We start from the raw sequence: 16426 nt of genomic DNA, 5'->3' as shown, positions 1-16426 counted from the left end.
TCTGCCTGCAATGTGGGAGATCTGGGTTCAATCCCTAGATTGGGAAGATCCCCTGGAGAAGGGAAAGGCTACCCACTCCAGTATTCTGGCCTAGAGAATTCCTTGACTCTATAGTCCATGAGGTTGCAAAGAGTCAGACATGACTGAGAGACTTTCACTACACATCAAGTGACCAGAGTATTGGTGCTTCAGCTTTAACATCAGTCCTTCCAATGAATATTCAGGGTTGATCTCCTTTAGGATTGACTGGTTTAATCTCTTTGCTGTCCAGGGAACTCTCAAGAGTCTTCTCCAGCACCACAATTGGAAAGCATCAGTTCTTTGGTGCTCAACCTTCTTTATGGTCCAACTGTCACATCCATACATGACTACCGGAAAACCATAGCTTTGACTCTATGAACATTTGTCAGCAAAATGATGTCTTTGCTTTTTATTATGCTGTCTAGGTTTATCATGGCTTTCCTTCCAAGGAGCAAGCATCTTCTAACTTCATGGCTGCAGTTACTGTCAGCAGTGATTTTGGAGTCCCCCCGCCCCCAGAAATAAAATCTGTCACTGCTTCAGCTTTTTTCCTGTTCTATTTGCCATGAAGTGATGGAACCAGATGCCATGATTTTAGTTTTCTGAATGTTGACTTGTAAGCCAGCTTTTCATTCTTCTCTTGCACCCTTATCCATAAGCTCTGTAGTTCCTCTTTACTTTCTGCCATTAGAGTGATATCATCTGCATATCTGAGGTTATTGACATTTTTCTTGGCAATCTTGATTTCAGTTTGCAATTCATCCATTCTGGCATTTCACATGCCAGGTTTACACATGCCAGATGTACACATCCCAGTACATTCAGATGTACTCTGAATATAAGTTTAAGAAGCAGAGTAACAATATATAGCTTTGTCTTTCTGCTTTCCCAATTTTGAACCAGTCCTTTGTTCCATGTCAGGTTCTAACTGTTGCTTCTTGTCCTGCGCACAGGTTTTTCAGGAGACAGGTAAGGTGGTAAGGTATTCCCATCTCTTGAATAATTTCCTACAGTTTGCTGAACCATACAGTCAAAGGCTTTCATGAAATCAAAGAAGAAGTAGATATTTTTTTGGACTCTCCTTGCTTTGTCTGTGATCCAAAAAATTTTGGCAATTTGATCTCTGGTTCTTCTGCCTTTTCTAAACCCAGTTTTTACATCCAGAAGTTCTCGGTTCACTGTTGAAGCCTAGCTTGAAGGATTTTGAGCATAACTTTACTAGTATGTTAAATGAACACAATTGTATGGTAGTACAATTCTCTGGTGAACATTCTCTGGCATTACCCTTTTTTGGAATTGGTTTGAAAACTGACCTTTTCCAGTCCTGTGGCCACTGCTAAGTTTTCCAAATTTGCTGGCATATTGAGTGCAGCACATTCACAGCATCATATTTAAGGATTTGAAATAGCTCAGCTGGAATTCCATCACCTCCACTAGCTTTGTTCATTGTAATACTTCCTAAGGCCCAATTGACTTCTCACTGCAGGATGTCTGGCTGTAGGTGACTGACCACACCATCATGGTTAATCCCAGTCATTAAGACCTTTCATATATAGTTCTTCTGTGTATTCTTGCCACCTCTTCTTAATATCTTCTGCTTCTGTCAGGTTCTTACCATTTCTGTCCATTATCGTGCCCATCCTTGTGCGAAATGTTCCCTTGATATCTCCTGTTTTCTTGAAGAGATCTCTAGTCTTTCCCAGTCCATGGTTTTCCTCTATTTCTTTGCGTTGTTCATTTTAAAAGGTCTTCTAATCTCTCTTTGCTATTCCTGGAACTCTGTATTCAGTTGGGTATATCTTTTCTTTCTCCTTTGCTTTTCGCGTCTCTTCTTTCCTTAGCTATTTGTGAAACCTCCTCAGACAACCACTTTGCTTTCTTTAGTGCGGTAACTTTCTCTAATCCTGTGCCACAAGATATAGAGAAATCATGCTTCCTCGTTTTAAAAATGAAAAAGCTAAAATCAAAGTTTAAAAGTCTGCTGAATATCATAAAGCTTCTGGATTCAAATAAGCACTCTAACATCTAGTTTAATGCATTTATACTTGTCTTTCTCTCGTTTTAGTAGACTTTCACATATATTAGACACAACATTCAGTTTTACCACTTCCTTTCCTAGGTCAACATTCAATTCTGTCTATAATTATAAATATTTTGGAAGTTTCTTATTAAGAAAACAACAAGCACTTGCCCTCATTTCTCTCTTTTATAATTTACTCTGGGTGTATGTGGACTAGCCTATTGGCCTTTGCTTCAGTGAACACTTATTGAGTGTCTCTGGTGTGTAACACACGAGCTTTGGAACTGGCAGGGTATGACGATAAAAACAATCTAACCCTAAGAGTGCTTTGTCTAAGTTATGGATCTTTCATTGTGTGCTTGGGACCACCTTACCTCCCCTACTCAGTCTTCACAACAACTCTATGTGCAAGGGAATATTATTACTATATTATTATTATTTTACATCATAAATGAGGAACCTGGGGTATAAAGAACTGAGTCTCATGCCCAAGGTGGCATATTCATTAAACAACAGAGCCAGTATTCTGGCTTTCCAGGTGGTGCTAGTGGTAAAAAAATCTGCCTGCCAATGCAGGAGACACAAGAGATGCAGGTTCGATCCCTGGGTCAGGAAGATCCCCTGGAGTAAGGACTGACAACCCAGTCAGGTATTCTGGAAAATTTCATGAACAGAGGAACCTGTCAGCCTACGTTCCATGGGGCCGCAAAGAGTGAGATGTGACTGAGTGTGTGAGTACACACACACACACACACACACACACACACACACACACACACACACACACACAGCCAGGGAGTCAGAAATTAAGTGAAATAACCATTATGTAAATTTTCTCCCCTGTTGTGGCCCTGCCACTGCCATCAAGTTTCTGGGAGCAATATGAAAACAAGCTTTGTACTAATTATTTCAAAGGAAAAATTCTGTCATCATAAAGGAAAGGTTAAATAAAATTCTTTGGAGATATGGGGACACTGGTGGGAATAATTGATTTCCTGTGCCGTATCGTTTCAACCTACACATCTTCATTATATATTTTACTGTATAAGGTTTCCCTCTCTAAGGGTGAAGGGAGGATAATTTAGATAAATTACATCTTAATTTCTATAACAGGATTGGTCCGCACATCAAGCAAATACAAATAATCTTCTTGTTTCCATTAATAACTATTTGGTTCCTTTGAGCCTCTTCTCCACAGCAAGACTTCTACTTTCAAAACATTTCAAAGCACCTGAGTGTTATGAATTTGCAAATTGCATACAATTTTTCATGGATATCATATATTATTATGATAAGGAATGATTATATTTGCAAATCATGTGCTCCCGTAATAGCTCATATAGTAACAATACCTTATAATTTTATTATTTATTTTATTTTATTTGATTGTACCGGGTCTTAGTTGCAGCATGTGGGATCTAGTTCCCCGACCAGGAACTGAAGCAGGCTCCCTGAATTGGGAATGGTGAGTCTTAGCCACTGGACAACTAGGGAAGTCCCAGCAGTACCTGGTAAAGGGTGTCTTCATTTTTTTCATGAATGAAAAGCTAGAACAATAGAGGTTGTAAATGTATATCTACATAGCCCCTGCTTTCTTAAGAACCACTTTGTTCATTTGTCTGTTACACTGCTTTCTGCTTTCTGATGATCTGATTGGTATATTGTGTCCCCCTCTCTCCCCAAATGTGTGCTCCTCAGAGGAAGATAACCAGCTCTTTATATGAATACCTCTAAGATGGACCTCCCACTATACGTGGAATATAGGAGAGAGTCAAACACCAGAGTAGCAATTAGCATAGATTCTTCTAATAAGTTTTAATGAGTAGCAAAAACAACGCAGAAAGACTCAGCACAACTCTTTTCATAGTCAACATTAGATATTGCTTTTTTTATGTAGTTGATTTCTTGGATATCTGTTTCTATTGGAAGAGATTTCACTGTCTCAAAAGCTTGGAATTGACCAGAGGCTGCCCTGGTTTATTTTGGAAGGTTATTTTATGCAAAAATACAACCTTTGTTATTAAAAAGACTAATGTCTCAGGATAGTAGTTCTTAGAAACTTGGGTTTCAGAAATAAGAAAATTTGTAAAAAGAAAATTCAAGGAACCAACAAATACTTGCCAAATATAAACTTTGCCAACTCAGGACATCATAGACAGCAGCAGCAACAGTAGCAGGGACAGTTTATGTTTTGGCTGAATTTCACAGAAAAAAGGAGAAGGCAATGGCAACCCACTCCGGTACTCTTGCCTGGAAAATCCCATGGACGGAGGAGCCTAGTGGGCTGCTATCCATGGGGTCGCTGCTAGTCGGATACGACTGAGTGACTTCACTTTCACTTTTCACTTTCATGCACTGGAGAAGGAAATGGCAACCCACTCCAATATTCTTGCCTGGAGAATCCCAGGGACAGCAGAGCCTAGTGGGCTGCCATCTATGGGGTTGCACAGAGTCGGACACAACTGAAGTGGCTTAGCAGCAGCAGCAGCACAGAAGAAAAGTATGTTTTAATATCAATATATAAGAAATAGATTATTAAGAATAAAGTTCAGTTCTGTAAATTGAACAAACAATATGAGACACGCATCTTATTGTTCTCATTCTCCTCTGACCCCCAGACTGGCACTGATCCCCAGACTGGCATTTCAACATAACTGAATTAAGATTGAAAGACATTACAAAGAATAAATATTGAGATTTAACTTTACAAACGTGTTTTCTTCTGTGTCGGTTCTGTGCACCTCTTAGGAACCTGGTCTTCATCTGAGGTCTCTGCTCTTTCACAGCAGAGCAATGAGGGGGCATCATTTGCATTCCTTCTCATGGTGGTGGAGCATTCACCCTCCAACCTGCCAGAAACCCCCAAAGGTCATCAGATTATACCAGTCTTGCCTCTCTCCAATATGGTCTACATGGGCACAGGGTCCTTCTTCCTTTTTGTATCTTAATGTGAATTCTGAGCACTTCATTCTCTCTACAACAATAATACATATATCTATACATATGCATATATGTATATAAAGCATTTAAAGTTGTGAACACTTTCTCTGTTAAATACTGAATCATGTGCTTTAGCAATAGTAACCCTAATAATCATCGTACTAACTCTTTGTTGAAGATAAAATTATCTTCCCCATTTCACAGCTGAAAATACTGAGGCCTGGGCCAGTTATGAAGTTGGGGAAAGCCTGAATTCAATCCTAGGACAACTGGATCCAGAGTTTGTGCTCTTGACCGTGCACTAATCTGCCTCACAGTTTCTAGAAATTCTCTCCTTCTAGAATATCACCTCCATCCTGCCTCTGTCCTTACTTAGGACTTGTAATTTACTAGATACAATATTTTATCTGAAACCCGTAGGACTTATAGAAATCAGACTCTTTTATTTTTTCATTTAAAAGTCCTATCCGTTAAATATTTGGAATATACCAGTGGAGTGTGTGAAACACTTGTCATCAATGCATTATTTCCACATCAATACTCACATAGTCAAAACAATATTAATGTATCTGCATGAATATTCAGATAGACTGATAAGAAATTAACACTAGAAATACCCTCATGCAAGTGTTTGTCAACAAATTAATTAAACACCAACTTTCAATGTTATAGATTTTAGAATTTTAGAATATGGACCTGTACTAAAACTTGAACTCCCTCCAATTTGGGTATCTAATCACTGACACCAGTCTTTCCAGCTCTCTTGCTCTAGGAAGCCCACTGCATTCTAGCTTTCACCTCTTGCTTGCAGGCATTCATTACTTACCCACCTTCAGTGGTAGCACCATCATTCTACTCAGTCCTTAGAAGTGAAATTATAAACTAGAAGGAAAGATACTGTACTTGTTTTATTATTTTTACTAATGGTTATTATATCTCTAACTCTACTATGCTATACTAACCTGTATTATGCTATATTATTGGTAATGTAATGTAGTAATTAATTGGTCATGTATGGATGTGAGAGTTGGATTGTGAAGAAGGCTGAGCACCGAAGAATTGATGCTTTTGTTTTTGTTTTTTTTTTTATTAAATTTTAAAATCTTTAATTCTTACATGTGTTCCCAAACATGAAACCCCCTCCCACCTCCCTCCCCATAACATCTCTGTGGGTGATCCCCATGCACCAGCCCCAAGCATGCTGTATCCTGCGTCAGACATAGACTGGCGATTCAATTCTTACATGATAGTATACATGATAGAATGCCATTCTCCTGAACTGTGGTGTTGGAGAAGACTCTTGAGAGTCCCTTGGACTGCAAGGAGATCCAACCAGTCCATTCCGAAGATCAACCCTGGGATTTCTTTGGAAGGAATGATGCTAAAGCTGAAACTCCAGTACTTTGGACACCTCATGCAAAGAGTTGACTCATTGGAAAAGACTCTGATACTGGGAGGGATTGGGGCAGGAGGAGAAGGGGATGACAGAGGATGAGATGGCTGGATGGCATCGCTGACACGATGGATGTGACTCTGAGTGAGCTCCAGGAGTTGGTGATGGACAGGGAGGCCTGGTGTGCTGCGATTCATGGGGTTGCAAAGAGTCGAACATGACTGAGCAACTGAACTGAACTGAACTGATCTGAACTGAAGCATAAATTAAGTCTTTTTCTACCTTACCTCTATTCAGACAGCTCTTTATGGTGGGTATTATGACTCCCAAATCAGAGCTGAGCAATCTGATGCCAGGAGAGTTCAGATAAGCTGTCCAAGATTACATATCCAGGATCTACCCTTGGTACTTTCTGATTCAAACCCCTGTACAATCATTCTCTAGGGACATTGTCTTCCCAGCTTAGAAGGTGGGCTCCCCCTATAGCTTATACCAAACTCATATATTGTAGCTCATCACTTTTTCAGAAATGACATAAAGAGTAGAAATCAAACTCAATGACAGTTAGCAGAATAACAAAAGTTCTCTTCAAAATGATAGTGCAATTGATAATAAAGCTCTCCAAAGTACTAGAAGCTCTACTCACTGGTCTCATTCCAAACAGCTGTCCTCTCCAGCTCAGTTCCTCATCACCTCTCTGATCTTGGCTGACTTTTTGGTGGGTGGCGATTCTGACGCTCAGCACAGTGAGGAGAATGAAAGGAGACCCTGGTGGTCCGATGGTTAATACTCCATGCTTCCAAGGCCAGGACATGGAAGCAACATTACTGTCTATCTGTAGATGAATGGATAAGGAAGATATGGTACATACACACAATGCATTACTGCACAAATTCGCTCAGTTCACATGCTAGCAAGGTAAAGCTCAAAAATCCTTCAAGCTAGGCTTCAACAGTACACTGGAAATTTGTGAAGGCCTCTTTTCCAAAGAAGATCTGATTTGGGAGGTTAGAACACGGACATATCTTTTGCAAAGGTTGGGGCTGGGATAGCATGGAACCCACTGCAGAGGGGAATGGGAAGTCTTCTGTTTGTGAGTAATGCACAGAAGCAGGACTCAGGGGGTTTACACCCATTTCTCACATGGATGGAGAGACATTGCAATCTGCTTCCAGTGACAATACCCTAAGAAGACAATGATCTTTTCTCTGCCAATGCTAACTGTAATAGAAGCTCAGAAAGCAAGGTGTGTCTAAATGCAAAGAATGGTGCTTTTAGTGCTTTCATTGCAAGTTGCTCACAGTGTATGTTCCTTTTTCTGTTTTTTGGTATCCAGTGAAGATGCAAAAGTGATTCTTAACCAGAGAAAAAAGCCAAGTATTAACTGTCACTGCTCGTACCCTCTTTTATCTTTGTAATAAAAATGCAAGAAAGTGTCCACAACAGAAGTGAGAATAGGGGAATAGTATTTCAAGTCTAAGAAGAAAAAAAAAGTCTTTAGCTTTTTTTTTGCGGAAATGTAATGGGTAACCTAACTTAATGCAAGGAGTCATTTTGTAGAATAACTGTCTTAATAATCACTCTTGAAAATAATCTTCCAATTTCACACGTTGCTCTACAGGGATTCCATCTAGGGATTTTCCTATAGATGGCATTTATTTATCTGGAAAGACTGTGTGCTTTAGGCAGTAATGCAGATAAACCTAACAGGAGATGATGCTTTCAGTCTACAATTACTTCTCATATCATACCCTGTTGAAAAGAGGAACTCTGGAGGTAAAACATCTAAAAATATTTAGGACTTTACCAAATTAAGGAAACTAAGCATTAGTCAAAACTAACTCCTTGTGATCTTGGCCATTGTAATTTTTTGTATTTTATTTTGCGATTGACAACAATTGAGATTTATAGTAAAAAAAATGGAAAATTGAAAAACAATAGTACTAATATGTGATAATTTCTTCAGGCATTGAAAGTCTGTGGAAATCAAGGACAGAATTCTTTGAATGAAAAGGGCAGATCATGAGCAACTCGTCTCCCACTGCAGCGGTGCAGCTCTGCTACGAGCACCTGAATGGATCCTGTGTGAAAACCTCCTACTCACCCGCATCCCGCGTGATTCTGTACATGGTGTATGGCTTTGGGGCTGTCCTGGCTGTGTTTGGAAACCTCCTGGTGATGACTGCCATCCTTCATTTCAAGCAGCTGCACTCACCAACCAATTTTCTCATCGCCTCTCTGGCCTGTGCAGACTTTCTGGTGGGAGTGACTGTGATGCCCTTCAGTATGGTCAGGTCTGTGGAGAGCTGCTGGTACTTTGGGCGAACTTTCTGCACTTTTCACACATGCTTTGACACTGCATTTTGTTACTCTTCTCTCTTCCACCTGTCCTTCATCTCCATCGACAGGTACATTGCTGTTACTGACCCTCTGGTCTATCCCACCAAGTTCACGGTGTCTGTGTCAGGGATATGCATCAGCATCTCCTGGATCCTGCCCCTTACTTACAGTGGTGCCGTGTTCTACACGGGTGCCAATGAGAATGGGCTAGAGGAATTGTCTAGTGCCCTCAACTGTGTAGGAGGTTGCCAGACAGTTGTAAATCAAAACTGGGTATTGGTAGATTTTCTGTCTTTCTTTATACCTACACTTGTCATGATAATTCTCTACAGTAATATTTTCCTTGTGGCCAGACAACAGGCTAAAAAGATTGAAAATACTGGTAGCAAAACAGAGTCATCATCAGACAGTTACAAATCCAGAGTAGCCAAGAGAGAGAGGAAAGCAGCTAAAACCCTGGGTATCACGGTCATAGCATTCATGATTTCATGGTTACCATACAGTATTGACTCATTAATTGATGCCTTTATGGGCTTCATAACCCCGGCCTATATTTATGAGATTTGCTGTTGGTGTGCTTATTACAACTCAGCCATGAACCCCTTGATCTATGCTTTATTTTACCCTTGGTTTAGGAAAGCCATCAAAGTCATTGTGAGTGGGCAGGTTTTCAAGAATAGTTCTGCAAGCATGAATTTGTCCTCTGAATAAATGTAAGCCATTGGGTTGAGGAAGTTGAAGATATCTTTACCTTTTCCAAATGAAATGAATTTTTAAAAATCAAATAAGACTGTTACTGAAGAGAAAACAAATTTGCTTTTCCAATTTAATTGGATAAGTCAATATGTTTCAGTCTTGCTGGGATGCTCACTTCCTGTTGCTTCTCCAAATATTCATTTGACTCATAAATGTTAAATCCCTATTTGTTATCTACAGTGGAGCTCACTCTGTGCCCCAATAATATAAAATAGTATAGGTCAGTATAGCCTATTACAGTTAGAGATATAATAACCATTATCAAAAACTATAAAACAAGCACAGGGTCTTTCCTTCAGTTTATAACTTCACTTCTAAGGCTGAGTAGAATGATGGTACTGACACTGAAGGTGAGTAAGTAATGAATGCCTGCAAGCAAGAGGTGAAAGGTGGAATGTAGTTGACACATTTCTCCTTCTGTTTTCTTTTTATTCCATTGACTCTTCCCTTTGTAACCTGAAAATGTCTTTTTCTTGATTTCTTTTCCTCTTTTCCTTACAAAGAATTTCACTCATTTCCAACTTGTCAAAAACTTCTATATGATGACTTTCACTGGGCTATTGTGGGGTTTTTTGCAATATAAATGATCAAATTGGCCAATATTAAAGAAGAATTCACCAAACATAAATTTTAATATCTAAGTAACCATACATTTCATATTGATAATTTGAAAATTTTGAAATTAATTTGCTGATATATTGGGAGTTTGCCAATAACTATGATATGAAATGCAGTGCTTTAAAGTGGCTTATTAAATTGGGGAAGAGAAACGGTACCTCAGTTTCAGTAGCATCACCTTTATACTTTACCTTCTTGGTGATGTGAACATCCTTGAGCATCTGATAGAAATATATTTCTTAACTAATGGTTGACACAGGGGTCATATTTTCTAGTTTCCTAAAATCTGAGTACCACCCTATTCTGTCAGTTAATTATTTCTCTCTTCAGGCCTTGATTACCTGTCATGCCTTTTCTAACAAGCTTAATTTACTTTCAAAAGTTTCCTTGTTCCATGTTCCCTGTTAATGCCGTGTACTCCTTGTCTTTCTTTGGACTCAGTTTACTTTCATTGTTAGCAGCCTTTTTCTGGAATTCTGGTATTTCTGGACATCCTGAAGGCCTCTAGCCCCACACATCAGCCATTTCAATCTCAATGCAATGCTCATATTTTACATTTAGTAGGATATTTTGTAACTGTGGGAAAAACTGTGGACAAATGGTGAAATTACTGTAATAGTAGTTATTATTTTATGTAATAGTTTTCTTATTCCATGAGGTTTTTTGTTTTAACTTCCAGTGTTGACAGAGGGCAATTTCCTGTCATTTATTTTATTTCTTTTGAGTTTATACATTGTCTATGATAAAAATAACACTGTCATTCATGTTATTAGGAAAAATGGATAATTTAGAAATGTTGATGTGGTATAAAATTTCTTGAAAAAGTCTTAAGTAGTTTGCCTCATGTAGTTCACAAAACCAAAACTGTTTTCTTCCAGATGTTAGAAGGCTAGAAGATGACATAGTTTTTATAGTTTGGATTGGTAGAATCAGAACAGAAAACATGCACTACATTTTTAAACTTCAAAAAAAAAATAGAGCCATGACAAAGAAAAAAAGACAAACTTAGAAGGTATTGGTGGCACACATGATGAAGAAAGTGTTAGTAACTTGAAAATGTAAAAGCTTGCATTTCTCTGGTGGTCCAGCGGTTAAAACTTCATGTTTCCAACGTAGGGGATCAATTGCTGGTCTGGGAAGTTTAAGAAAATGTAAAAGCCTTTCACAAAACAGACAGGGAGAGACAAACATCCCTCTAAACAAATAAATATGCAGTTTTACAGAGATGTGGCTAATAAATACATTAAAAGCTCAAGTGTGCAAATAATCAAATAATGCTAAAAAATGTAATAGAGTTTCAGATTGCAAAATGACAAACTTTATATGACTCAATAATATCTATTAATAATTAGATTGTGGGAAATGAGCACTCTCATGAGAGCTGAGCATGCTTATATACATTTAAGGGAAATATAATTTAGTATTTTCTTTCTGAGAAGGATTAAGATATTTACGTAAAATTTCCAATTATGTATGTCACTTGACTGAATAATTCTGTTTCTGGCAAGTAATCCTAAGGAAAGAGTCAGGCAAGTAACCAAACATGATAAGGATATTCATTGTATACCTCTCAATTACTAACTAGAGAAAAATGTAGATCGATGTGGGATAAATTAAGTAAATATGGTCCACTATGCAATAGAATGTTACAAAGCCGATAAAAAGCACTTAGAAGTTCTGTATCAGTTCACATAAAAAGGCAACCACAATTTATTTTTTGACTCAAAACAAAACCAGGAAACTGTGACCCAAATTATAAAACAGCATATGCAATATGCCCCCATATATATTTTATATATACCTCTATGTGCTTGTACAAGGTCTAACTTTATGTATAATGGAGAGTGTGTGTGTATGGGAGATCTAATTTATAATTTATCTCTAGAATTTCAATATTTGTGATGAAATAAATATATGAAAATTGATATTACCATACAATTCTCTATTCTTATCCATACATTTGGGTTAGGTTTAATGTGTTTATTTCTTTCATTTTAGGTGACTATCTTTTCAGTATGAATCTCTGATATACTATCTTCTTACCAAATGAAATTAAATAGTAGCTGCATGGGAAGAGTTAAGAGACCATATTTTAAAGTGATGTAAATATTTTAGGAGTTATATCTCATTGTTGTTAAAGTGCTTAAAACTTTTTTTTTTGTAGCAGTACTTTAAGAACCTACAACTCTTCCTCTCTAACATTAATCAGAAGCTGTATTCAGAAGCTGTGAAAGCTACCAAGAGTCATTCTTCTAACTTCTATTTGTGTTTCATTTCTGCTCTATATGTCAATTCTTGAAAAGTGGTAAACAGTAATAGTAGATGTGTTGGGTATAAGATGAGGGAGATCTCATCTTCTAATACAGGAAGGCAGTCTCTAGAGAATCATTGCACAGGGGTATGAATCAGAAAGTGCTGAGGACAAATCCTGGCTTTGTGACCTTGGACAACTTCCATAACCTCTTCCAGCTGCAGAGTTTTCACCCCTAATATGAGAATAATATTACCTCCATATAGAGCTGTATGAGTTGGATAAGGTGGGAAAAGGACTTAACTTATAGTTACTATATAGTAACCAGTAACATAGTACGGTAAAGTACTTAATAGTTGATAGATAATCATTAACAAAATAAAACAAGTGCAGAATCTTTTCTTCCAACTTCAACGTTTAAGGAACGATTAGAATGATGATTGCTGATATTTAAGGCGGGTGAGGAAGCAAGTGATGAATGTAAAGTGAGCGAAAGTGAGAGGTAACGTGACTAATAGCTGGCTTTCTAGAGCTAGTAAGACTGAAAGGCAGGTGTCAGGGATCATATACCCAAATTGGAGAGATTTCAGGTTTGGGCACAAGTCCACATCCTGAAATTCCAAAAGCAAAAATATTGGAAGTTAGTGTCTGATTAATTTGGTGACAAACACTGACATGAAGTTATTTCTAATGTTTATTTCTGACCAGCCCTTCTGAAGGTTCATGCTTTGGTGCGGAGATAATAGCATTGATGACAAATGCTTCACATACTTCACTAGTACGTTCAAAATATTTGACAGATGTGCCTTTTTCAATTAAAAAAAATTCCAATTTCCAGAAGTCCCAAGGGTTTCAAATAAAACTGTAGCTTGCAGATTATAAGTCCTAGGTTACAACTGAGGTAGCATGGTGGTGATATCCTGAAAGGAAAGGATTTTATGGAGGCAGCTTTAGCATGTGGACAGAACACAGAGTCTGCTCAGTCTGCCTAGGACTGTCTCCAGACTCTCCCCAACTTTGTAACCTCCTAGGCTTTAGTATTCTCACCTGTGAAATGGGGATAATAATACTAGCTTCATTGGAGGCTTACTGTGATGATTATTGAGGTAAACATTTCTAAAGCACATGGTATAGTACTTAATATAGCAAGTGTTTATGTTTTAAACATGACAAATACTTAGAGTAGGACTAGAGAGAATGACAGAGTGCTGGGTATCAAAATTAAGGAGCAAAAATAGAAAGAAGGATGTGTTGACAGTATTGGAGAGAGGCAAGACTGGTACAGTGTAATGACCTTGGGGGAGGTTGGGAAGGATGGAGGGTGAATGCTCCACCACCATGAGGAATACAGAGGATGCCACTTCATTTGCTCTGCCACCAAAGAGCAGAGTCCTCAGGTGAAGACAAAGTTCCTAAAAGTTACAGAGAACCTGCATAGAAGGAAATATGCAAACTGTAAAGTTATATCTCAATATTTACTCTTTGTAATACTGTCTTTTAATCTTAATTCAGTTATGTTGAAATGCCAGTCTTGGAATCAGTGCTGAACTATGGCAAACTTTTCATTGGTCAGAAGGAAAAAATGAGAAAAAAAAAAGAACAATGAGGCACGTGTCTCATAATGGAAAATTTATTCAATTTACAAGACTGTTGTTTCCTCTTAGATTATGTTGTTCCTAATTTTTAGTATTAAAACACTTTAATAAAATTATGGGAAAGGGCATGAACATTGTTCCCACAGTTATTATTGCTATTTATCTTTATTTGGCAAGTTAAAATTGGGTAATTATCTATTGGTTCCCCTAATTTTTATCAATTTTTTAATTTCTGAAGCCCAAGTTTCCAGGAACCAGTTTCCTAACATTAGTATGTTTAACAGCAAAGGTGGTGTTTTCAGCACGTAAGCCTTTTATTATGCCCCTCAGACAAGCCAGGGCAACACTGGTCAATTCCAAACATTACACTCAGTGAAGTAACAATAAGTGGTAATAAACCTGACATGCTCCAAGGGAAGGAGAAGTCCAAGAAACCAGCTGCATAGAAAAAGCAATGTGAAACATCTACTATAAAAAGGGAAGAATTGTCCTGCATATTTCGGCTTTTTTTTTTTTTTTTTTTGCTACAACTCTGAAGCCTCTTGATGAAAGTGAAAGAAGAGAGTGAAAAAGTTGGCTTAAAGCTCAACATTCAGAAAACTAAGATCATGTCATCCAGTCCCACTCCTTCATGGCAAATAGATGGGAAAACAGTGGAAACAGTGGCTGACTTTATTTTTCTGGGCTCCAAAATCACTGCAGATGGTGATTGCAGCCATGAAATTAAAAGATGCTTACTCCTCGGAAGGAAAGTTATGACCAACCTAGACAGCATATTAAAAAGCAGACATTACTTTGCCCACAAAGGTCTGTCTAGTCAAGGCTATAGTTTTTCCAGTAGTCATGTATGGATGTGAAAGTTGGACTATAAAGAAAGCTGAGTGCAGAAGAATTGATGCTTTTGAATTGTGGTGTTGGAGAAGACTCTTAAGAGTCCCTTGGGCTGCAAGGAGATCCAACCAGTCCATCCTAAAGGAGATCAGTTCTGGTTGTTCATTGGAAGGACTGATGTTGAGCTGAAACTCCAATACTTTGGCCACCTCATGTGGAGAGCTGACTCATTTTGAAAAGACCCTAATGCTGGAAAAGATTGAGGGCAGGAGGAGAAGGGGACGACAGAGGATGAGATGGTTGGCTGGCATCACCAACACAATGGACATGGGTTTGGGTGGACTCCTGGAGTTAGTGATGGACAGGGAGGCCTGGTGTGCTGCGGTTCATGGGGTCTCAAAGAGTTGGACACAACTGAGTGACTGAACTGAAATGAACTGAACTGAAGCATATTACAGGAATCTGGGTTCTTTTACACGTTCATCTTTGGGGTTAGCCCCCAAAGAGAATTCGAGTCATGTTGAGATGAGAGGTAAATTGGAGGCTCTTCCTAAGGCCTTCATAAGACCATCTTAAGTAAATGCATTTGCATCAAATAAAGATCAAGATTAGGCAGCAGTCACGTTTCTCAAGGGGTTATAGACTAACACCAGGCAGCATTTGGAGTCAAACTTTGGTTGTCTTGCATCATCTACAGTTTTCAGTCTTATATCTACATGGGACCTTTGTTTACAGGCTTCGAACTTCTCTAAGACATTCCTCAAATTAAGGTCAATTCCCCAATGGCTAAGAATGTGAGATATTCCTTAGTTATGATGAAAGTGGGAGAAAGATGCGTTAATGATGCTCTGTGGTCTTTCCAGTGCCCAAACTCGGAAGCTTGCTAATGAGGAGAGAAACATATTTTGTCTCTTTGGATTAGAGTCAAGAGGTAACCAAACACAAAGCAGGCTCAGAGTGTTAAACTATAAATAAACAGCCCTTGGCATTGGCCACTTTGATCAATATATCTAATTTACAGTCTAAGCAATTCTTCAAGTTGGTGCCTAACTGAATCAGTTCTTACCTAGATTCACCATATAATCCATTTGTGTCTAACCAATATTTTCTTAGAAATGTGTACAACTGCTTATGGAATATTTTGGGGGTGAGAAACAGTACAAAATTATATTCTCTCCCATCACAGCCCAGTGTGCTCTAACATATCTTCTTTTCTATCCCTTCATTAGATTTCAGGCAGACCCCAGAGCTGTCCAGTCACTGAGTGTTAAAAATTTCCATTTTGATCTACACTAATTTAAAACCATGATCTCTATCAAATCGAGTATGTGCATTCTCATTGAACCCAGACTAGCCAAGCCTAAGTTTAAAACTCTGGATTTTAGGGAAACAGCATGTCGGATCATTTATTCCTTATCCCGCCCTCCTTTTCTGCTCTAGCCCATAGAGAGAAGAAGAGAATAGAAGAAAAAGAGCACAATCATTCTGTGCCCAATTTGGTTCCTTGTAACCTTCATTTAGTGGTCACAACCTCTGTGTATGAGACTTCTAACAGTGTCCCACTCCTGCATCGCATATCTGGGGACTGCAGGCGTCCCTGCAGGAGGCATTCCCACCCCAGGTCCCTCATCCTTGTGATCAGTGCTGGTTTGGCCTTTCTC

At 38.5% G+C, this 16426-nt stretch overlaps 1 protein-coding gene across 1 annotated transcript; it reads left to right on the top strand.

The window, feature by feature from the left end:
- Positions 1-8390: 8390 nt before the first annotated feature.
- Positions 8391-9425, top strand: LOC138089735 (trace amine-associated receptor 6). Its single transcript, XM_068985254.1, has one exon. The coding sequence runs from the start codon at positions 8397-8399 to the stop codon at positions 9423-9425; it is 1029 nt and encodes a 342-aa protein (XP_068841355.1). The 5' UTR covers positions 8391-8396.
- Positions 9426-16426: the final 7001 nt, after the last annotated feature.

Source organism: Capricornis sumatraensis, chromosome 13 (assembly GCF_032405125.1).
Source record: "Capricornis sumatraensis isolate serow.1 chromosome 13, serow.2, whole genome shotgun sequence".
Taxonomy (NCBI): Eukaryota; Metazoa; Chordata; class Mammalia; order Artiodactyla; family Bovidae; genus Capricornis; species Capricornis sumatraensis.
Note: the sequence above shows the minus strand (reverse complement) of the source record. Positions and strands in the feature narration are given on the sequence as shown.

What these genes read in the sequence shown, in the direction of transcription:
- LOC138089735 (XM_068985254.1), top strand. Translation starts at nt 8,397, where the DNA reads ATGAGCAACTCGTCTCCCACTGCAGCGGTGCAGCTCTGCTACGAGCAC.